Here is a 24,676-nt window from a genome sequence, read left to right as displayed (position 1 = left end):
TGCTTGACAAAAAAAAGCAGGCGCTGCAAAATTTTCACATTTTCCTATCAATCAGCACTACATATAATTCCTATTTCGTGCATGCGTGCGATTGACACAGTGAAACGGTGTATTGGTACAGTTAAATCTAGAAAGATATTTTAGCTAATCCGAACTAAAAACAATAATATCTTCAATTAAGAAGCGCATGTGCTGGCGAAGGCAAAAACCTCGATTAGGGGATCTAAAATACCTGGATTTACAGGGATCCCTGGTTTGTAGGTTAAGCCTAACTGAAAGGGCGCTCATTTAAGCCGACGTGCTCCTTTAAAGTAATTACAGTAATGTAAAGGTAACTAGCTAGCTAGCTAACATTCTATAGGAAGTTGTAACATAGCTAAAGTTTCTCTAGAGTTCTAGGTAGCCAGCAAGATATTTAAGTTATAGTTAAGCTACTTCTGTCTCAGCCAATGGAAACAAACCTTGTGCGTCTGATATTGTCTCACATCTCTTACCTCTACTCTAGCTAGCTAGCCAGCTAGCATTCAAAGATATAGTGAGTGAAGCTTAGGATGAAAAATAAAAAATACCAGGCTATGTTCTCACCTTTCTATTTGTTTTGCATGTAAAAATGAAAGTTACGTGGGTCCAGTTGAGTGTAGCATATCGCTTCCCACAGCCCTCTCACCATTATGCCTCTTGGATGATGTAACTTTTTCCATGTAGGGCAAATATTTATATCTATAGGTCATTAGGGTTATGTGTAGAAATGATACAATAAGACCCTCATTAAATTATAAGGAAGCCATTACAGTACACCTAAAACTTTGAGGTCAAATAACTTGGAAACGAGATAGTGACATCAGTCATTTTCTACTTCGTGGGTAACTAGGGACCACCTGGGACCAAATAGGGTTAATTTACCAAACCTGAGTCACCAAATCCGTTTCGGAATAGACGGGTTGATGACGTCATCAAAAACTTTAAACGCCAACATTTCCTAAGTGGATTTTTCCACGGGCCTTTCCGACTAGTACAACATAATTGTTGGATCAAATCGTGCTATAAGAAGCTACAACTACGTGCAAAATGGTTATGCATATGATAATTCAAATAAGCTAATTATACAATCTCGTTCCCAGGGCTTCTTTTTCTCTTTCTGATATGTGGCTGGCGCGAAAGAAGTAGCTCTGGGACTGGCCGGTCAAAATACCCACCTATAGTGGGTATTTTTGAAAGAGCCGTTTGTCTTGCTTGTCCAGATTTTATGGAAGGAATATAGGAAGGTAACTGAGCATAAAAACAAGCATATGGCGAGTAAAAATTTAGTTAGCTGGCTAACAAGATGGAAAATATAATACAACTTTTTTCCAAACTTCGACTTGCTCTAGAGAAAGGTTTTGACCCAAATTTTGTGTTAAAGCCCAAACAAATCATTTGCTTTGAACAACTAATTAATGGAAACGATACTCTTGCGGTTTTGCCTACTGGATATGGGAAATCCATTTTGTACCAGTTACTTCCTTTTGTAATGCCTTTACAGAAGAAAAGAAACATAGTGATTGTTGTTAGCCCTCTCAACGCTATCATTGAGGATCAACAAAAAATTTTGAGCCAAAGAGGTGTAGAAGTTGCTACACTTACTTATGAAAGGGAAGAATGTACAGAAGATCTTTTTGCACATTTGAATACGGAAGATCCTGTCGAACCAAATTTCAGAGTTTCACATGAAATAAAAAATGGAGATATTGATTTTTTATTTGGACATCCAGAAGCATTTTTGTCACACACAGGAAGAAATTTACTAAAATCAAAAATTTATCAGGATAATGTTGTTGCATGTGTAGTAGACGAGGCACATTGTGTGGAATTGTGGTAAGTAAATTTTATATATAGCTAGCTACAAAATGTACAAAAACTATCAGCTAAAAATATAAATGTATATATATACTCTTTTTGTTACTATGTATATACTATAATTTACATATTTAGGTATATATATATATTATGTTTTTATATCGTTTCAGGGGACTGGAATTTAGAAAAAGCTTTCAAGATTTGGTTGTCTTAAACACCATCTTTCAAGATCGCCCTATGCTTGCATTAACCGCAACTGCGGGAGATAAAATGATTTCCAAAATTATAAAAGACTTATCTCTACAGAACTGCAAAATTGTAAAAGCCTCACCAAATCGTAGAAATGTGTTTCTAAGTGTAAAAAAACGACTTCCAAACAACTATGGTGTAAAAAGTTATGAACAAATTCTATTACCAATAGCAACAGAATTAAACGAAACCAGACAAGATTACCCTATCACAATTATATATATGGGTTTAAAATATTGTGGATATGCATATAAACTTTTTGACATGGTTATTGAAAATCCCTTCTGTGAAAACGAGATAACTCCAAGAGCTAAATTGTATGCTCAATTTCATGCATCAACCACTTCATGTATGAAAGAAGATATTTTGGAAGAATTGAAATCCTTAAACTCTCGAATAAGGGTAGTATTTGCAACCACTGCTTTTGGTATGGGTGTTAATGTACCTCAGGTTACTAACATTATTCATATTTCTCCCCCATCAAAACTGGAAAGTTACATACAAGAAATTGGACGTGCAGGGAGAAATGGTGCACAATCAAATGCCATATTGTACTACAACAACTCTGACATCAGTAAAAATAATTTAAAAATGGATGAATCAATTAAAAAATATTGTCAAGAGACTGATTGTCTCAGAAAATCATTGCTCAAATACTTCAGTTTTAAATGCGAAACACAAGACAATTGTTGTGAAAACTGTAATCCTACGACAACTGAAGATTTTTCTCCTGTTCATCATATACAAATGTCAGATATTGATAGAGAATCAATACGTTTAGAGCTAGAAATGATTAATGTTGAAAAGGAAGAAGACTCTCATTTATTAACATTTGAGTTTAATTTGACACATGATGTTATTGGAAAAATTTCCAACAATTTTCATTTAATAACTTGTAAACGTGATTTATTGCATAAATTTGATGTTTGGGATGAAAGGTATTCGACAAAAATTTTTGATGTCATCAGAAAATATTTGAATCTATAAGTATATAAATAATATATATAGTTTTTATTTCTTCTTTTATTTTGTTGAAAACATTTTTTATTGGTAAGGTTGGACCATTAGAATTTTTGTGAAGCAGATTGTGTATATATATACTCTAGATAGCTAGTTTGATTATGCAACAAATTTATAATCAAATAAGATTTTTGATGGGGTCAAACAACATTTATCTGTAAAGATATTTTAGACATCCTATATCAGCAATATTTTTTAAAGTCCAGCTTGCAATAAAAAGTTTATGTTTTTATGCGTATTCACATTCTAATAATGTATATATATATAACACATTGTGTGTAAGAATATTTTACTGATAAATACCTATTTCATTTTTATGATTATCAAGCCATTTATGAAAGTCACTCACATTTAAATAGCGTAGTGGATTACTCTTTATATTGCAAAAGCTTGCATGAAATCTATCAGGTATCGAATCGAAGGGTTTTACTCTCAGCAATTCTTCAATTATTTCGATCTCATCATTTTTACTATTAGCAGTTGCATGTTGAACAGATTTTGCATGTTTCTCCAGTTCTTTATCGTAATTTTCAGTTATTTCTTTAATCCCACTTGTTGCTTTGCATATTTTACTAATAGAACTAAAGGTTTTGTTTGGTCCCATATGATGTACAATATTTTTACTGATTTTATTTGTTATTTCCTGTGCTAAATCTTCTTCAATATTTTGACCAGGACCGCCTCTCCAATTTACAAAATAACTCCACTTTTGTTGTTCAGCAAGCCTTGGTGTTAATAAGCTTTCCACTTGAGCTATTGATACAAACATTTCGAGTGCATACTTGCTGTAAAGACCGAGTGATTTGAAGATTGATAGCAACAGCTTTTGATTAACAAGGTTACAATCACCATCCCCTTCTTTTGCAGTATCCTTCATCTGCAACACCAAAACTGTTGATGCATGGTTACATGATGAGAATATATAGCTAGTCTAGCTCTAGTTTTTTCACTACCTGAGTTTTTCTTACTAGCTATAACCTTTCCTTTTAAGAACACATAAGATCATGATTAACTTTTTGTCAGATTTAAAGCCAGCTGTAGGGTATAAACAGGTGTAAAAAAGCATAGAAAAAAAGTGTGAAAAAAAATTTAGCTAAACAAAAGGTGAGAAAAACCTATTTACAAGTACCTTGCATTATATCTTTTTACAGGTATCTTTTCAACATGGTCGTAAGCATTACCAAAATAATATTTTTTTAAATTTTATTCTTTAAGTAATAAAAATCTTCAAACTTCAACCATTAACAAACAGCAACATAACAAATCCCGCACATCATCTTCCGCCATTTTAAATTAACTCACGGCCGTTACGTTCTCGCCTTGAAGCAACTCGTCTTAAAACTCGCGTAATTGAAGAGCCAATGAAATTCAAACTTTAACCAGCCAGTCCCAGAGCTACTTCTTTCGCGCCAGCACGCATATCAGAAAGGGAAAAAGAAGCTCTGGGGACGAGATTGCTAATTATATGTACAAATGCTGTCTTCTAGTGTATGTTCTATACGTTTTTTGTAAGAAAACTAAGCAGTTGGTTGAGCGGGGAGTTTCTTGAGGTTTTGATAATTTGAGCCTAACATGTTTCTCAATCTTAATAAGTAAAAAATTTTCTAAGTCAAAATGAAAAAGCCTTATAGGCTGTTTTCTTATAAAAAAAACGTGTATTACACATCGCTTTGCTCTCCAAGCTGTTTCATGCGCTTATCTTTAGCTAACAGTTATGGTTATAACGACTCTACGACTCATACCAATTAATTAAACATATATCGCACACCAATAAATAATGTTAGGTAGGATAAATGGCTCCTATACAAAACCGAAGAAAATCCTTAAAATAATAGCAATAGATAAGGCTGGCTAGCTTTCTGACCTTAAGATGTCTCTCAAAGTCTTCGTATGAGCCAAGATCTAAAAATTGTGTTTAAGATTTGCACAAGACTAAAGAACGATTTATTTATGTCAACACATAAAACAAATACTCCTATAGATACAAAGTTTAGAACATAAAGAGGTTAAAAGGAGGCCTTTAAATCCCACACCATCACTTCCGTAGCCAAGTCGTAGCATGTTTTCTCCGTTTGTATGTTTAAGCCGCAACAAACTTAGACTGGTTGTTAGCAAAACCCGAGCCTTGTCATTCGTCTATTACGCGTGAGCAGTCAAAACAAAGCCGGTAAAAACGCGTTCTGCCAGAATCTAAAATAAAGCTGCAGCGTTGGGGGGAATTAGTGGGTGACTTTTTTTGCAATATGCCGTACGTGCTAGGCAAGAACTAAGTCTCTCCCAAGCACCTTCGCTTTGTTTATGTATTTAGCTAGCTAAAAATTTACCGCCAGTTATGACTCACTCAATCGGGTGGTCGTGAAAAATTGCCGCCAGTGCCGACTCACTCGATCGAGTGGTTTACTCAATCGGGGACACTCACCCGATTGGGGAAAGATTCCGTACTGTTTGTGCGTATTAACCCGTGACCATCACAATAAAGAGAAATATTTTTAAAAATATTTTTTTTAAAAAAAATACGTAATGGCAAAGAGATTTAATATAAGTAGAAATATATTCCACTGTTTTTTAATTTAGCCACCAGTTTGGCAAATACGTAAAAAACTAGTCGGATTTTTCCACGGGGTTGCCCGTCCTTTATATACCGCATTTCGTATGTCTCGTTACTTAAAGTGCCATCTTGTGCAGAGACAGACAGAACACGGCTATTATAATAGAGACTAGCCGTTAGCCCGTGGAAAAATCCACGGGGTCGCCCGTCCTTTATATATTGCATTTCGTGTTTCTGTAACAGGACGCGGTTTTCGCAGACAGACAGACAAAATACGGCTATTATTAAAGAGACTAGTCGTTAGCCCGTGGAAAAATCCACGGGGTCGCAAGTCGCGTTCGCTTGTCCTTTAAATTTACCCGTCGCAACAAAGTGGATAAAAATATATCGCATTTGATATTCGTGCGCATTTTAAAAATTTCGTGTTTCCGTTAAGGGACGCCGCTTTTGCGGACACACAGACAGACGACGGTTATTATTAAAGAGACTAGCCGGGAAACCCGGCGTCGAAACGCCGGGTTAAGCCACAAGTAAAGGTGTGATCCGGCATTGAACACTCTGTGGAGCGCTTAATAAGAGCTGTAAACTGTCCCGCAGATCAGGTGGAGCGCTTTAGTACAGGTATACAGTATGTCGTTAATCATTTGAAGAGCATACAACATTATAGTGTGCGACTGTAACATATTTTTCAAAAAATAATTTTCCCGCAACGATAACTGATATAAAAACAGAGTTTACAAAGTGTTGTTACTCCATCATAGCAAAAACAATCGGTCAATATTATTTTATTTTGTGGAAAAGTCTTTTTAAAAGTTAAAAAATTAATCATGACACTGGGCTGAGCGCTTAGTACAGTTAAACCGTGTTGTACAGCGTATAGTAATAATACCCTTTTGAAAAAACTTTCTCGCAGACACAGGGCTGAGCGGTTAGTCCAGGCGTGATTCCCAAGAAAGTTTAAAAATTAATTGTCACAGTGGTGGGCTGACCTTAGTATATACAGGTAAACGGTGTTGCACATGCCCATAGGCGTAACAGCCTTTTACAAAAAACAGTCTGTTTTTAACACTGGGCTAACCGCTTAGTACAGTTAAACACAGTTGAACAGGCGCATAAGGCGTATTACCCTTTTCCAAAAATGTTCATTGCAACTTCGGTTTAAATAAAAACACAGGGAACAGCCTGTCGTTACTCGTCCAGCCAAAACAATCGCTCAGCCATTTCATTTGCAGAAAAAGTTTGCAGAAAAATAATAAAATATGTAGCTATACCTAGCTAGCTAACTGCATTTAGCATAAAAATTATATATTGCTTAAGAATATTGTTGTAGCCAAACTGCATTTTTATACTTTCACTTTTTAAGGAGCTAGCTAAATAGCCACAGCCCCAACATAAAAATAAATGTTGGCTAGGATAAAAAGCTCTTATACCATACATAATAGCAATAAGTGAGGCTCTAGCTAGCTAGTAGCTATAGCTAGCTAATCTTCGTTCCTAGCCAAACATCCTAAAACTGGTGCGTTTAAGATCTGTACGTGGCTAAAAACGTGACAATATATTTATCCTAACATTGAAAACAAACAGAAAACAAATATTACAAATATATAAGGCTTTTAGAAGATAAAAAAGTCAAACAGGCCTACAAACCTCACACACCGACCACAAACACGACCATTATCAAAATGGCCTTCGTTCCGCGAAGATCTTGGATTCTTTCTGGTCGCGAAAATCTTGGTTTTTTTTTAAAGAATCAGGCGTTGTGAATGGTGTTCCACGCGCGAGCGGTCAAAACAAAGTCAATAAAAATATATCGCATTTGATATTCGTGCACATTTTAAAAATTTCGTGTTTCCGTTACGGGACGCGGCTCTCGCGGACACACAGACAGAATACGGCTATTATTAAAGAGATACTGAATTATAAAAAAATTTAGCAGAAAATTTACCGTTTTTATGTGAATAAATCAAATTTTTTTAACCCTACGAATATTTTTAATATTAAGTATTCTTAGTCTTTTTTTAGGACGTTTTTTGTTGTGATGGCCGCAAAATTTATATTAATTTATTATAGCGCTGACTATGCCAGTCGGTCTGCTCTTTAAAATCAACACAGTCATCATGAACCTACTTTCTGCGGCCGTGCCGTGCGCAGTTCGCCTCTCCTTTTATGTACAACGCAGCATTAAGGTCGAGTCAGTGATATTTTAATAAATCTAATAAGTAACACCAAAACGTTTTCCATAAACATGGCTAGCTTTGTAAAGTTTTGTTTACAAATATAATCGACCGCGGCTCCATGCGCCATGTTAATCTTTACCCGAAATACTGCTGACTAAGGAGAAAAATCGTATTAATTATGCGAAAATGTGAAAGCCAATAATATTTCAATATCTGCTCAACGATATCAGGATATCATTGACCGGATCACGATATTTTTCGTCGTCATCTCTCATATTAAAAAGGCAAAAACACGTGGAGACGAGGGTGAGATATTAAAGATAATAAAAACAAAAATTATGGTAATATGGTAAGGGGAATAAGAAAGGAAAGGAAATAATGTGTAATAATCATTTTGCCTTTAAAAACAAAGAACTAAGCATAACTAACAACATAACAATTAAGTTAACATTGTGACACTTCTCAGCTTTGTTGACAAATTCAAATAGAGAAGCTTCAGCTGTTGTTTTATTGAAGTTGCACAAATCTGCAGTGCAACATTTCACCTAAAACATAATTAGAAAAGATGTACATCAATTCAGTTCGGTTAATCTACCTGCAAATATGATTCTTGTATGGTAAAATTGTAAGAGACATAGCTAGCTTTAATTTTGCTGCAATGATAGAAAGCAAAATCAACTGGATCGTATGAAATTACTCATTACTATCCTACTTTTTTATTTTTTTGTGACCTGAGGTGACAATTTTGTGAAAGTCAAATAATATAATAATAATACTATTATCAAGAATTAAAATAAATTTATGTAATCTTAAATTTATAGGCAAATCTTACATCGCATTTATGCCAATCTAGACGGATAAGGTCCATTCGCTTCATAAACATTTGCTTATACTCAGCACACGCTTCACTGCAATTTCTGTTTGAAGAAGTACAGCCATGAATAATTGGATTTTCTGTCAACATTTCCAATGTACCCATCACGATGTTAGCATGAATACATACATCAGAATTGTTGCATGACATTTGCTGGAACGGTTCGTTTACACCTAAACTTTTTATACCTTGATAACATTGCAAGCCATATGCTGAAAAAAATAAGGAAACTTTTGGCACTCTCTGTCATTATGTATTTTCTGCTTCATAAAAGTAGAAAATACTTTATTTTCCACTCAACTTGGCATGATCTCTGTGCTACGGTATTTTTAACCATATAATGTTTTTGCCTCACCAAGACAACGGACGTTTTACCCACGAACTCTAAAGAGTTATTTCCGAGTCAACAGATTTTGAATCTTTGTGTTGGAAATATGATTAGATAGATCCGAGACTTATCTGGTAAGAATTATTGTTTTTTATAGCTAGTTTTTAGTCACATAAAACTGAGGAAAGCAATTTTTGCGAGCTAATTAACAGGCTACCTTTTGCTCCGTGACAAATCCATAAGTGTTAATGAAATAGCTAGCTGTATCTATTTCTAAGTATTATATATTTAAATTTTTAAATTGTTGATTCTTCCAAAAATATGCAGTTATAGATGAGTTGCGAATGTTTACAAAGTTTCGTATATGCGCGCGCATACTGATAGGCAAGAGAAGAAGGATCACATAGGTCAAATTGGCTTTTTATAGATTTTATGGAATATAAGATTGTAATGCGTTGGAGGTATTTCTTCTCAACTATTATCTTCTCTGTTTAAGAGCAGATTTTACGAATTTTAGCCAATAGTCTTTCTTTTTTACCTAATATTTTCGATCGTTGCCTTCAGTTGCTTACATTGTTCGCCTGTGCATACGGTCCGCATGTCTATTGTTCTCGATACAAAATCAAAATATTGCGTCACGCCGCAACTCATGTATATACGGTGGCATATTTGTGCCAACCCGACTTTTATTAAAATTTAACTCGATTTCAAGTTATAACTCGAGTTATAACTTCTAACTCAAGTTATAATTTATAACTCAAGTTATAATTTATAACTGCAGTTCTAACTTCTAACTGCAGTTGTAACTTCTAACTCGCGTTAGAAGTTGTAACTCGAGTTAGAACTTATAACTCGAGTTATAACTTCTAACTCGAGTTAGACGTTACAACTGCAGTTCTAACTTCTAACTCGCGTTAGAAGTTGTAACTCGAGTTAGAACTTATAACTCGAGTTAGAACTTCTAACTCGAGTTAGACGTTACAACTGCAGTTCTAACTTCTAACTGCAGTTGTAACGTCTAACTCGAGTTAGAAGTTATAACTCGAGTTATAACTTATGGGCATTAACTTATGTATACATCAGCTAGCTCATGAACATTCGTGTTCAAAACATCGTTGGACTTCAAGCAATAATGCCACCGTATGTATAGAATCCTTTTGTAAACGATATCTGCACTTTACAGGTCGAAATACCCGATCTGATTTTTGTTAGCTACGTTTTTCTCATACTCACTAAATGTGCAAAAACCAATAAACAACTTGAAAGTAGTGGTAAAACTGCGATGTAAATTATAAAAAACTTAAAACAATAAAGCAATAAAAAAGAGAAAACGAATAACAGCAAAAATATAACAAATTTCATGGTAATAACTACCATGAAATTTGTTATTTTTTTATTAGTAGTTTATAAACCATTTTAACCTTGAAATATTCAATAGAAAATATGGTTTCCGTGTCATTGTGTTTGTTGGTTTGGCTATATAATTATTATACGATATAGAAATGTGCTCCCTATTTATTTTGACGCAAACGAAACAATGTTACTGCTACATATTTGTGTATGTTTTAAAATGTAAAGCCTGGTTTTCACTTATTTTCTTAAGGTTTACGTTAAGACGATCTTAACCCTCAAGACAGGTTTAAGGCTTCAGACAAATATAAAATTTTTTCAGATCTTAAGCCTTATGTCAAATAAGTGTGAACGCTAAATTTTGTTAAGATGATCGTCGAAAGGATTAAGTAACTATCATAAGGCTTACGAAAAAATATCAGAAAAAAAAATTATATATTGTCTTCAGCCTTAAGAAAAACGTTCAATTAAAATCTTTCCTTTTTTTTGAAAGAAAGTTCGCTTTATGATACGTTTCTTTTTCTAAAAGTTCGCTTTTTGTTACGTTTGTCCCGAACCATTTTGCAAGGACGCCTTTAACTTCCCAGAAAAAAGATAAAAGCAGGGGGTTTTAGCATAAAGTGTACACACTTCGCATGTGTTTTTTTTATCTTTGTGTTTTTGTTTTCTATCCAGATGCAGCTGCTAAAACGGCTTTCACAAGTTTGCGTAGAAAGTATGTGAGACGAAAATGGGCGTTGACAGAAACAAAGAAATCAGGTACTGCTGCCGAAAAAGTAATAAAAGCAGAAAAAGATGTACAAGAGTACCCTTTTCTAGGTTGGTTAGACAATTAGTGCAGTACTTTGAGTTGACTTTCGATTACCTTTTTCTAAGTTGGAGGTAAGCTTTTAATCACACGTACGGAGTAGTGTGATATGTTGGTTTACCCTTTCGTCGCGCCTGGGGCGGCGATGTTCATGACATTTTTGGACCACTGGATTCAAACCATTGTAATTGCACATTTCACTGGATTAAAAACGGTCTACTACATTTTCTCACGGAAACAGAAGGCTGTTGTTGTGCTCTTCGGATGTAACCTTAAAAAAGAAGACCATCTTCTAGCTGTTTTTATTGAGAAGGAAGCTATTGTTGTTGTACTTATTGTTTTCAAGATTTTCCAAACAAAGATGAAATGAAGTAAAGAGAATTTTTAAAATCAATGATTTTAGCAAGACTTTAATAGCCGCAATATTACAGTGTTTTTTATGTTACAATACGTTAATTTTTTTTTTAGATTTGTAGAGCTCTTTTACCGGTCCAAAAAGTAGAGAGTGGATGAGGGAAACTTAAATTTTCCTTTTCAACAAAACAAACGAACGAGCAAAGAAAAGAACCAATATTCATTATAATGTGTATTTCGCTATGTAAAAAAAAAAACGTAGCTAAAAATTTGTGTGTCTTATAATTTATTGTGCTTTATCTGGGCAATGTTGTATTAACATATAAAGTTTTCTTTGACAAATTAAAGTTTATATTGTTTGTTTTATTTTTTCACATGCGCTCTCACAAAAGCAAAACACATACCGTAATTCCTCTTTTAAGCCCTTATTAAATTCTGGAGGTTTTATACGGGGGCTTAAACAAAGGGAGGGGGCTAAAAAAAGGAATTACGGTATTCGGATTTGCTTTGCATACAAAAACTATGATGGCCTCTATGGCTCACTTCTATTCTTAATATTATCATCATAACATTATCAAAACAGCCACTTGATGGTGGCTGCTTTGATAATGGCCGATCTGAAAATTGCTTTAAAACCTTGAGGCAGCAAATTTTATCAACTTATTAAAACATAAATCGAGCATAAACGGTCAAAAAAAGCAGAAACAAACGGGAACAACCGAACAACCGAGAAACAACTTCAGCAAGAATGGCAAATATTAAGTGCAAGTTCTAAAGTCATTAAAGTTCTAATATCTTGATTTCTAATCTAATGAACTATCCAACTACTTGGCTTTTCAAAGATGGTAAAAGTTGATATTAATTTGTATTATAGAATTTTCTGTGGAATTTCGCTATTTAAAAAAGGGTTGCCAAGCCTCCTCAATTCTCCTCTATTTTGAAAAAAAGAAAACCCTCAAAACTCCTCCAAAATAGATTTTTTGACAATAAAACTTAAAAATTAAAACTATCTGATAAGAAATTTTAAAAATTATAACTCTGAGACTGTGCGTAACGAAAATATATTGTAGTACTTGGAATAGCAAACAAACATGCACCTTTTTCCACACAATTCATCAAAGGTAAACCCTGTTAACGGCTTGATGAAATCCTTAAAAGCGAAATCAATTACCACCCCTTCATTTTTAACAGAAAATATTTTCTAAATTTAAGTGCCAACTTATGGTAACAAAACATTTGTCATGACTCTCACCTGTTTGAAAGACCAACATGGATGCTACTGCAGGTATGAACAACATATTTTCCTTATTCTTAACTCAAATTTCGAGTTTAACTTACCCACGCTCCTTAGTCTGCAATATTTTCTTTTTTTTTTAATTTAGCCAATATATAATATATTTTAAGATTTTTTGTACTTGACCAGAGAGCAACAGAGAGAAAAATATTTTTTCAATGATATTATAATTGTATTTAAAATTAAAATAAAAAAAAATTAAAATTGGTAACAAAACATTTGTCATAACTCTCACCTGTTTGAAAGACCAACATGGATGCTACTGCAGGTATGAACAACATATTTTCCTTATTCTTAACTCAAATTTCGAGTTTAACTTACCCACGCTCCTTAGTCTGCAATATTTTCTTTTTTTTTTAATTTAGCCAATATATAATATATTTTAAGATTTTTTGTACTTGACCAGAGAGCAACAGAGAGAAAAATATTTTTTCAATGATATTATAATTGTATTTAAAATTAAACATTTTGCACAAAACTGTTTCTAAACAAGCTTTTTAACCGCTTACAAAAAAGCCTACCATGGTTATGTTCTATTCTTTTGTTTTTAAGAATTTAATTGCATATTATTTTGATTCTAATCACTCTTTAGTCTTTATTTGCATGGTGCTGAGTTATAAAAAGAAATATTATAATTGTACTACTAGCAGGTGGGCAATTGCACACTTTTTTACAGCAAAAAGGGAATGATAACAATAAATACAATTGTCGTTATTTTCCGCTACTGGTACTGATGTTTACAGTACTTTGTAAGGCTAATAAATTCGATTAACTTTCTTCCTTGCTATTCAGATGCTAGATGCAACATATCTTAACCCTATTGGGATCGGGAGGTTGCTTTTTAATAACTCTTTTTTTTTCGGCTCCATGGTTATGATGCTTTCTAAGTTTTAATATTTAAGATCATAAGACACCTACATGCCAAACTATTAGTTCCCATACCTCTCAGAGCCATGGATATTGGCTTTTACTTGAAACTACCCCTAAAAATCTCTAAGAAATGTTTATAATCGGTTGAAACTTATAACACATCTTTACTTCATCAAGGGTAATCATTCTGTAAATTTTGGACACGTGATTAACTCGATATTCCAGGGTTTTTTGTATTTAACACAAGAAACCCTAACCGGAAATATTTTAAATATATTATATTTATCAAAAACTTCAAACAGAATGTGAAAATTCGCTCTAGAACTAAAGTAATTGAATTTTAAGAAGATGGTTGTATGTTGGTGAAATTTCAAGCTTCCGATGACGTCACAAAAAAGTGCTGATATAAGCAAAATTTTTCTTGCTACCATCTTGTTTCTTTTATGACGTACTGTAATATACCAATGTTCGAAAAATCCTGTACCGAATAGGGTAATATCATGTCTAATGTGCCAACAAAATATTTGTTATGTGCATGTGTTATGTGCATGTGTTATGTGCATGTGTTATGTGCAAGTGTTATGTGCAAGTGTTATGTGAATGTGTTATGTGAATGTGTTATGTGCATGTGTTATGTGCATGTGTTATGTGCATGTGTTATGTGAATGTGTTATGTGAATGTGTTATGTGCATGTGTTATGTGCAAGTGTTATGTGCAAGTGTTATGTGCAAGTGTTATGCGCAAGTGTTATGTGCAAGTGTTATGTGCATGTGTTATGTCATGTGTTATGTCATGTGTTATGTGCATGTGTTATGTGCATGTGTTATGTGCATGTGTTATGTGCATGTGTTATATGCATGTGTTATGTGCATGTGTTATGTGCATGTGTTATGTGCATGTGTTATGTCATGTGTTATGTCATGTGTTATGTCATGTGTTATGTGAATGTGTTATGTGCATGTGTTATGTGCATGTGTTATGTGCATGTGTTATGTGCATGTGTTATGTGCATGTGTTATGTGCATGTGTTATGTGCATGTGTCATGTCATGTGTTATGTCATGTGTTATGTGCATGTGTTATGTGCATGTGTTATGTGCATGTGTTATGTGCATGCGTTATGTGCAAGTGTTATGTCATGTGTTATGTGCATGTGTTATGTGCATGTGTTATGTGCATGTGTTATGTGAATGTGTTATGTGCATGTGTTATGTGCATGTGTTATGTGCATGTGTTATGTGCAAGTGTTATGTGCAAGTGTTATGTGCAAGTGTTATGTCATGTGTTATGTGCATGTGTTATGTCATGTGTTATGTGCAAGTGTTATGTGCATGTGTTATGTGCATGTGTTATGTCATGTGTTATGTGCAAGTGTTATGTGCATGTGTTATGTGCAAGTGTTATGTGCAAGTGTTATGTGCAAGTGTTATGTCATGTGTTATGTGCATGTGTTATGTCATGTGTTATGTGCAAGTGTTATGTGCATGTGTTATGTCATGTGTTATGTGCAAGTGTTATGTGCATGTGTTATGTGCAAGTGTTATGTGCAAGTGTTATGTGCAAGTGTTATGTCATGTGTTATGTGCATGTGTTATGTCATGTGTTATGTGCAAGTGTTATGTGCAAGTGTTATGTGCATGTGTTATGTCATGTGTTATGTGCATGTGTTATGTCATGTGTTATGTCATGTGTTATGTGCATGTGTTATGTGCATGTATTAACAATTAAACATCTTTTATCTTATACTTGATAGGGCGGCTTAGGTGAAAATCTTCAGTCGATAAGGAACCCATAAAACCTAGGATTTTAACTAACTTCATCGCGGCGTTACTTTTTATTTGCGTAACATTAGTAAACAAGATTGTACAAACACAAACACATTTATTTCCTCTTCATTTTTTCTGACAAAAAAATAAAATCTCTAAAGCACTGGAACCACCGTGCGATTTTTTCATCTACATGCAATGCAATTTTATTTCATAAAATCTCAAAATGATCTAATATTGGAATCCTGCAGCCCAATCAGCTCCATCACACAAATCTAGTGTAGTCCAGACCTCCTTCCCCTTTCAACTTCTTTGACGATTGGAAAAGGAGCTCTGGATTTATCGTTATTTATATATCGTTATTATCCAGATATATTTGCATAATCGACACATATTTCTTAACAAGTTTTACTTTATAATTCATCGTAATGGTATCAACATCTGCTGCAATCGATTCTTAAAACCAAGACGGTGACAGCGACATGTCGAATGTTTCTGTGACTGATGGCTTCACAGATAATGACCCGAATAACAAACAAAAAGCTACCTATCCGCTTGAGAGAGATGGTTATAAACGCTTTCGAATTAACAGGGAGGAGGATCTTCACAGGTATTCTCTTCCTAAGGAATTGGCCACCTATGTCAACGAAACTTCCGAACTCAATCCGGAAAAGGAGTTCCAGGAGCAAGTTTATTGGATCCTTGTAAAAAATCGTTTAGAGCTTAACAGAATTTTGAAAAAAAGAACAACAGCAAATATCACACATAATGGGTCCACTATCTAAAGTATGGATGTTGGTGGAAACCCCTGAAAAGGTAAACATATGACCGAGCTTCACAAAAAAATGAAGCAAAAGTCGATAGTCATCGAGAAGCCATCCAACTTGGTGCCCCCCCCCATTCCAGGATGACTGCTACACCAACAACACCAGAACATTTTAAAAGTAGTTGCCCTGGAGGGGTAGTTTCTGAGCTATCTTTTTTAGATAAAAGGAAAGATGGAGAGTCGGCCAGTAATAAACCTCAAGCAGGTAAATAAATTTGTTCCTTAAGCCGGCTTCCAACCCATGCGTTTATTGATAAACATATGTTTATTTTAAAACAAGAAGCAGAAGCCGCGTAAACTATCTCGCTATTAAATAGATGCAGCTACAGTACATTTACAATAGTGACACACCCAATTCTGAAAACGAAAGTCGTGTATGATACTTAACCTGTGTACACAAATCATGCTAGGTTTTCATGATAATTTTTTGAGAAAACGATTTTAAAAATGTGATGCTTCACGCTACAAATGCTTTTTTATAAGAATATCAAAATTTAAATCAGGCTGGTCATTATTCTTATTTATCTATTGTTTTTTTATTTATATCCCTTATTTTCTAAACAATAGGCCTATTGTTTGGGTTGTTAAAAAAAGCAAAACGAGGAGAATGGTTGGGTAGGGAATCTTAAATAAAGTGAGAATAGTGTACACCTACACGCTTTTTCTTTCATAAGAATATCAGGCTGGGATTTTGGTTAAACCCAATAGGTCTATTGTTTAAACAACAGAGAAATAAAGAATAATGACCAGGTGGTTATAATTTAGATATTCTTATAAAAAAGTGTGTAATAGATTTCAAATTAAATATATACGGCGAGTTGATTTACTTCGTCTATACCTTACGTTGGCTGGTATAAAGATAGAAAGCTTGGAAATTTAAGACTTGAATGCACCTGGACGTTGTGTTCAGTACTTTGAAGAAAAAATTAAGAATTTGCGCTTGTGAAATACTAATCCACATGCGAAAGAATTGTCCTCTGTCAGACACCGCGATTATTAATCAACGCGAACATAAATCTATGTCGTTAAAGGTATATTTTTCTACAATTAGTTAAAAATATATTTTGCAAAACCAAAGTAATGTTAAGATACTTTCAGAAGCTTGTAATTCATTTACGGAAACTTTTACACCACAAGCAATAATATTTATTAAATTTATACGTTTTAAAATAAGTTCTGCACGATAATTTAAATGACTTTTCGCTGCCCAAATTTTTGATAAAAACAGACACACAGAGTTTCTCACTCATAGAGTACTTTTTCTCTCGTAAAGAACAAGCTGATCACAGAAAAACGTAGAGAATAAAAAAAATGTGCGTAATATAATGCACGTGACAGTTCTAACATAAAATAATAGAACCAACGGTTCACAACTAAATAAAAGATAGCAAGTGAGCGTCACATATTTCAACACTCCCACTTGACGGTCACTCCGTCACGATAGTCATTTCGTCAATGTCAAATTCAATGTATCTTGGTCACTCCAAGTTCTAAGCGAAGCTTCTCGAACTGTGGTCAAGGGAGTCCCTTTGTCAATAAATCGGCAATCATTTCCTGTGTTGGACAGTATTTCAGCTTAATCTCCTTGGTCGAGACAGCGTCGCGTATGTAATGGTACTTGATGTCAATGTGTTTTGTTCGTGAGTGATGTGCGGGGTTTTTCGCAAGAGCGATTGGACCTTGGTTGTCTTCAAAAATCGTAGTAGCATTTGCCTGTTTGAACCCCATACCATCAAGCAGGACTCGCAACCATACTGTCTCTTGTGTTGCACTGCATAATGAAACGTATTCAGCTTCGGTCGAAGAAAGTGCAACGATTGACTGACGTTTCGATTTCCATGAAATCGTGGAATTTCCGATTTGGAATACGTAACCGGAAGTCGATTTTCGTGTTACCACATCTCCAGCCCAATCAGCGTCGGCGAAGCCACGTAAACAGTCTATCGTTTCGTAAGCTTTACTCCCCTTGTACACCAAACCATAGTCGATGGTTCCTTTAACGTATCGGAGAACTCGTTTAACACCAACCCAATGTTGCTTTCCAGGTTTCGACATGTGTTGACTAAGCACTCCCACTGCAGCGGACAAGTCTGGTCTGGTCCCAATCGATGCGTACGTCGGGCATCCAATGACAGATTGGTACTCTTTCAGATTGACTGGTTCTTCGTCATCTCTCAGCTTTTTGAACTTTGTGTTGGGTTCGAGTGGAGTAGCTACTGGCTTGCAATCTTCCATTCCAAATCGTTTCAGCACAGATGATAAGAACGCGTGTTGGTCGATTGTAAGTACCCCATCCTTACGGTTTCGTTTGACGGCCATCCCAAGAATGTAGTGAACTTCCCCTTCGTCACCCATTTCGAAACGTTCACCTATCTGTTTCTTTTCGGAGAGGAGTTCTTTGTCGTTGTTTGATGCAATCAGCAGGTCGTCGACGTACACAGCAATAAGGAGGATAACTTCCTGTCCGTCCTTGATGAATCGTTTGAGATAGATGAAAGGGTCAGCATCGTTTTGTATGTATCCTGATTCCTTGAGGTATTCGTCGATGGTTTTGTTCCAGCATCGTGCAGACTGTTTCAAGCCATAGAGACTCTTTCGCAATCGACAAACCTTGTTCGGATGTTACTTGTCGATGAAGCCTTCCGGTTGCTTAACGAAAATCTCTTCCTCGAGATCTTCATTTAGGAATGCTGTTTTAACATCCATTTGGTGGAGGTTTAAATCAAGTTGATTGGCAATGGCTAGTACAGTACGAATAGAGCTATACTTTGCGACAGGTGAGAAAACTTCGTCATAGTCGACACCGGGTTTTTGAGAGTATCCCTGTGCAACAAGACGAGCTTTACACCGGGTGATCTCGCCTTTAGCATCACGTTTGTGCTTAAATACCCATTTACTGCCAACAATGTTCTTACCGGTGGGTAAGTCAACTAATTCCCAGGTTTGGTTCTGTTTCAGCGAATCAAATTCATTACGAAGTGCTTCAGACCATAGCTTTGAGTTCACACCGCTTAAAGCTTCTTCAATGGTCGTTGGCTCCTCAGTGTCCATAGCTGCGACCGATGCCGCCTCCATCAGGTTCCACCAATTACCTGTCAGAACGTTCAGTCTGTCAGGTGGTCTCCTTGCTCGTCGTGGTCTGGCATCTTCTTCGACAGCGACTTGCGGTTCACCGATGTTGTTTCTTGGTTGTTCCGTTTCAGCTTCTGCCTCAGCTTCTGCCTCAGCTTCTCTGAATGTTCCAGTGAAAAATTCGTGAGTTACGTTGTCCGATTTTTTCGATGTCAAAAGCGTTCTCTACGAAGATGACATCACGACTTCGAAGCATCTGTCTCGTTTCAGGATTGTACAGTTTGTACCCGTTTTCGTTCGCAGGGTATACAACAAAAACGCATGGAAACGATTTCTTCTGGAGTTTTCCATTGCGTTTTGATTCAGGAATATGCACGTACGTTTTGCAGCCAAACACTTTCAGGCCACTAACTTCAGGCTTTTTACCGTGCCAAAGTTCATAAGGCGTTGCTCCCTTCAGTGAAGCAGTAGGACTTCGGTTCCGTGTGTAGGATGCGGTAGATACAGCTTCAGCCCATAGGTTAAGGGGTTTCTTTGCGTGATGCAGCATTGATCGTGCAGTTTCCAGTAGGGTGCGGTTCATGCGTTCAGCAACTCCGTTTTGTTGTGGAGAGTATGGAATGGTCGGTTCACGTTGAATTCCTCGATTGTTGCAGAATTCGTCAAAGTCCTTTGAGAAGTATTCACCACCATTATCTGAGCAAAGGCGTTTTATAGTTTCGTTCTCCACGTGTAAGCGTTCGACTTTCAATCCAGTGCGATTTTCAACAAGGTTTACAAACTGCCCAAATTTTTCAAGCACTTCAGAATTTTGCTTCATCATGTAGACAGTAGTGTATCTTGAGAAATCGTCTATAAAAGTCACAAAGTACCTGGAACCTCCCACTGAAGGTACATCCATCGGTCCACACACGTCACTGTGAATCAGCTCGAGCAATCTGGTTGTGGTGCTTTGCGATTTCTTTGGGAATGATTTGCGATGCTGTTTCCCCATTGCACATCCTTCGCAGATTCGATCGACGGCTTCCTTGGTATCGATATTCAGGCCATTTACCATCTCTTTATCGTTTAAGAGTTTGAGGTTGTCGTATCCCAGATGACCGTATCGTTAGTGCCACAGCTCGATTGAATCCTGTTTGATTGTTTTCCCGATACAGCACGTTTCCTCGTTTCGTGGCTTTATCGTGTTAAGTTTGTAAAGTTTACCGTACTTATGTCCAATAGTATACTGCTTCCCCTCCTTGGTGATATCGCAATCCTTGCCTTTGAACTGCACATCGACTCCCTTATCGGTTAGGTAAGATAGAGAGAACAGTTTGTTTTGGATCTTCGGCACGTAAAGTACGTCGTGTAGCACAGTTTTGACCTTTTCATTTTTGCTCAAAATGGTCAAATGTACATTTCCTTTCCCGAAAGCATTCAGCACGTGATCATCGGCGAGTTTTACCTTTATAGGCGTTTCAAAACTGGAATAGTCTCTTAAGCTTTTCAAATTATGGGTCATGTGAGAAGAAGCACCAGAGTCAATCCACCACTCATCCTCGTTTACTTCAGAGGATTTCAGAGCTAGTTCATTATCGTGATCATCGTTAGCGAGATTTGCGTTTTCTTTCTTCTGGTCACTTTTCTTCTTAAAACAGTCACGAGCATAATGTCCTGGTTTCTTGCAGTAATGACATTTACCGGATTTCTTGTTGTTGGGCTTTGACGAAAAAAAGGGCATCGCCAGAAGTTTCAGCTTCAGCAGGCTTTTTCTTTTCGCTTTCGTGAATAAGCCTGTCCCTAACATAATCCTAGGTTAGATTGTCCTCAGCAATTGTTTCAAGCGCCGTCATTAAATAGTTATACTCTTCGGGTAAACTACTAATAAGAAGAATAACTAGGTCCTTTTCTGCAATAGCATCATCAATCACTTCCAGGTGTTCTGACAATGTCTTAATGTTGTTTATGTGTTCAGTCATATTTTGACCTCTAGCCATCTTTGCTGAATATAATTTTCTGCGAGAGAAAATCCTTTTTGAAAGTGTTTTTTGCTGAAAATGTTTTTCAAGATTTTCCCATGCTTCCTTAGCCGATTTCGTGGAGCGAACGTAAATTTGTAAGTTTGTTGAAATTCCCAAACAAATGGCGGCAAACGCTTGGTTCTCGTGTTTCTTGATTCGACGTTTCTCAGCCTCCTGCATATCATCCTCTATGGTTTCATCACCGGTTACAATCTCCCAAAGATCTTTTCCGATTAAATACATTTTCATGTTGAATTTCCATGAATGATAATTTTCAGCAGTCAGCTTTTCAATTTTGAAAGTTGCGTCTTCAGTTGCCATCGTAAAAAATCAAATTCAACAAAATAAAATTATTTCAGTACTCGATATAACATTAAAAAGTGTCTGGGCCCATAACCTGATAAAAACAGACACACAGAGTTTCTCACTCATAGAGTACTTTTTCTCTCATAAAGAACAAGCTGATCACAGAAAAACGTAGAGAATAAAAAAAAAATGTGCGTAATATAATGCACGTGACAGTTCTAACATAAAATAATAGAACCACCGGTTCACAATAAAAGATAGCAAGTGAGCGTCACATATTTCAACAATTTTTGTTTCTGTTTTCTGCACAATAGAATGGCCATTTCTTTATTATTTTGCATTCAGGAATTTTACTGCAGTTTAAAATAGGCTGGGATAGGCGAATACGCAACCAGACAGTACTTAAAATGCTTTCCAATCGCCTATTTTTATGATAAAAAATTTCATGGGTTTTACTTTGGTCCTAAATTCACAGACGAAATAAAATTGCCTGATTTCCCTTACCTTGTTGGGAATAGCCCACACAGTAAAATATAGCTCAGGTAATAACAATATCTCTTCGTTAAAATAAAATTACATCTCTCTCCTCTTCTCCGTCCCTTCGCTTCCACTCTCTCGTAACTAGTCTCCTTTGCGCATGCTCACCGATATCTACTACTCGGGTTCAAAGTTCAACACATTTCCCCAATTTGTTAAAAAAGATCGCAACAGGTCTGTTCTGTTCGTCAAATTGATCTTTCATCAGAACTTTAGCGATTGCTGCTTCGTTTCTTTTCAGTCTAAATTCGAGTGCTACAGGATTTAACAAATCACTGTTGCTAGATAAAGGTGTTCCACTGCTCGCTCCATATGATCTCTTCCTGCTCTTAACCGTGCTCCTCTAACAACGTCGTCCCTTCTGGTGATTAATTTCTCCACTATACCTGTCTTCCAGTATGCTTTATTCTTCTTGTCTTCTCTAATAACGACTACATCGCCTGATTCCAACCTCATTTCCTTCTTATGATGAACCAAATTGTGTCTTTCCCTCAGATATCTCAAGTATTCGGTCGTCCATAGTCCCCATATTCGCTCTCTGCATGCTATCAAGAACTTATATCTGGTCTTTAAATTTTGACTTGCATCTTTAGCTACATTTTCTTCATTTGGAATGTAAATTGGGCAATCAAACACCATAACGTTCGGTGTTAGATGACTGCCTGTACATCGTTTTCGATATATCCAAGTAGGCGATTATGGAGCGTCGTTTCAACTTCCAGAAACAACGACTTTAATTCTGTCGAAGTTGGCTTCGCCTTTCCCATTGCTTTGAACAGAGTTTGCTTCATTAACCCCACCATTCTTTTGAATTGGCCGCACCACCATGGTGCAAGACTTAAGTTGAACTGCTACTTCATGTTCTCTTTGGCTAGAAATTGTGAATCCTTTCTTCGTTCACGATTTTTCTTATCCACTTCGCTGCTGCTACATAACTTGAAAAATTATCGGAGTAGATTTTCTCGGGTCTAATTCTTCTAGCAATACATGATTTAATGCTCGCGATGACTTGATAGGGTAATTGATCAAATAACACGTCAATGTAAACAGCACTTGTTAAACTGCAAGTGTAGAGAAAAGCGTAAGCTTTACCTTTATACTTGGCGGCGCTTCGGTACGCAAACGGTCCTGCAAAATCTACCCCAACAACCTGAAATGGACGGTTTTCTTGTGTACGGCAGGTTGGCTTCTCTTGGTTGTGTTAGTGCCATGGCCCGAAAACGTTTACATCCATAGCATTTGTGAATTGCGCCTTTCACTGTTCGTAGTGGCTGAGGTATCCAGTACTTACGTCTAAGCTCGGAAATTGTAAATCCAACTCCTCCGTGCAAAGTCTTTACGTGGGCCATCTGGACAATCTTTAGGCTCAACAATTTTTTAGGAGGCATATACACGGGGTAATCTCCTTCAACTCTCCCCATACATAGGTAGATCCCTTCGTCATTTTTTCGAAGGTTTAGTTGCTCCTTGTCTTTTTTGAACTCGTCGGTGTTTTCACAGCATTCGCTTGATCCAAAACTTCATCGGTGCTTCTGTTTCTTCTGTTGTTAAAGTCCTTTCTTTCTCTCTGATTTTCACTTTTTGTCTGCTGTGGATAAACCTCCATATCCAAGAGGAAATCCTTAAAGTCTTCCACAGAGTAAATTTTTCAAATAATTCCCCTATCCTTTCTTCGGTCTCAGTTGTAGTTGTCATAATCTCTTTTACAAGCTTCGCTTCTGCTTCTGACTCCTTTGAAGATGTGGTGGAGATGTCAGCTGGTTAATTTATTTCGTCCTTTAACCGTCCCGGCCCTTGAACCAGAGCTCCTTTAGCTTGTCTACTCGACCATCTCGGCTACCAATATCTGCCGGATTTTCATTGGTTCCAACATGACGCCAAACTATATCACCCCTTGCTTTCATCTTCTGGACATGATTATCCACAAACTGCTTGTACAGACCTTCTCCCTTGATCCAATGCAAAACCACAGAGCTATCTGACCATACAACTGTTTCGGTGATTGGGAAGCTTAATAGAGCTTGCTTTGCACTCCCGATCAGGTTTGCCGTCATATGTGCTGCTACCAACTCCAATCTCGGAATAGTCAAATTCTTTTGTGCAATTTCGATCCCAACAACCCCTGACTAACACCTGAATCTCAATAGCAAACTGCGTATAAAGCAACCGATGTGCCGTTTTTGCTCGCATCGTCAAAGGCGTGGAGACTTACTCGATGGATTTCCGTCTGGAAGGATGGTATGGAACGCGGTACACTTTTATCTCGGTTGGAAGATTTTGTTTCCAACTAAGCAATCTTCGCGACATTTGATCTTTTAAAGGCTTGTCCTAACTCAGTTTCTGATCACAAATGTCTCGGTAAATGATTTTTCCTGTTAAGAGCACCGGTGATAATAACCCTAAAGGATCATAAAATGCAGCTAAAACTGTAGCACGCCTCTCTTAAATGGGTTGATAT

At 36.3% G+C, this 24,676-nt stretch overlaps 3 protein-coding genes across 3 annotated transcripts; 2 read left to right on the top strand and 1 right to left on the bottom strand.

Annotated features, from left to right (window-relative positions):
* Nucleotides 1-1,112: 1,112 nt before the first annotated feature.
* Nucleotides 1,113-3,072, top strand: LOC130614278 (uncharacterized). Its single transcript, XM_057435700.1, has 2 exons — nt 1,113-1,854; nt 2,007-3,072. Exons 1-2 carry the CDS (start codon nt 1,325-1,327, stop codon nt 3,070-3,072), a joined length of 1,596 nt encoding a protein of 531 aa, XP_057291683.1. The 5' UTR covers nt 1,113-1,324.
* A 5,134-nt stretch (nt 3,073-8,206) lies between these two features.
* LOC130614279 (uncharacterized) lies at nt 8,207-12,957 on the bottom strand. Its single transcript, XM_057435701.1, has 3 exons — nt 12,797-12,957; nt 8,663-8,916; nt 8,207-8,375 (listed from the first exon to the last, which is right to left on the bottom strand). The coding sequence occupies exons 1-3, from the start codon at nt 12,840-12,842 to the stop codon at nt 8,220-8,222; spliced, it is 456 nt and encodes a 151-aa protein (XP_057291684.1). The 5' UTR covers nt 12,843-12,957; the 3' UTR covers nt 8,207-8,219.
* A 1,429-nt stretch (nt 12,958-14,386) lies between these two features.
* On the top strand, nt 14,387-15,436 carry LOC130613479 (uncharacterized). Its single transcript, XM_057434817.1, has one exon. The coding sequence runs from the start codon at nt 14,387-14,389 to the stop codon at nt 15,434-15,436; it is 1,050 nt and encodes a 349-aa protein (XP_057290800.1).
* The last annotated feature ends 9,240 nt before the right edge of the window (nt 15,437-24,676 follow it).

Source organism: Hydractinia symbiolongicarpus, chromosome 11, assembly GCF_029227915.1.
Source record: "Hydractinia symbiolongicarpus strain clone_291-10 chromosome 11, HSymV2.1, whole genome shotgun sequence".
NCBI classification, from domain to species: Eukaryota; Metazoa; Cnidaria; class Hydrozoa; order Anthoathecata; family Hydractiniidae; genus Hydractinia; species Hydractinia symbiolongicarpus.
The sequence above is the reverse complement of the archived record's forward strand: the minus strand, read 5'-3'. Positions and strand labels throughout refer to the sequence as shown.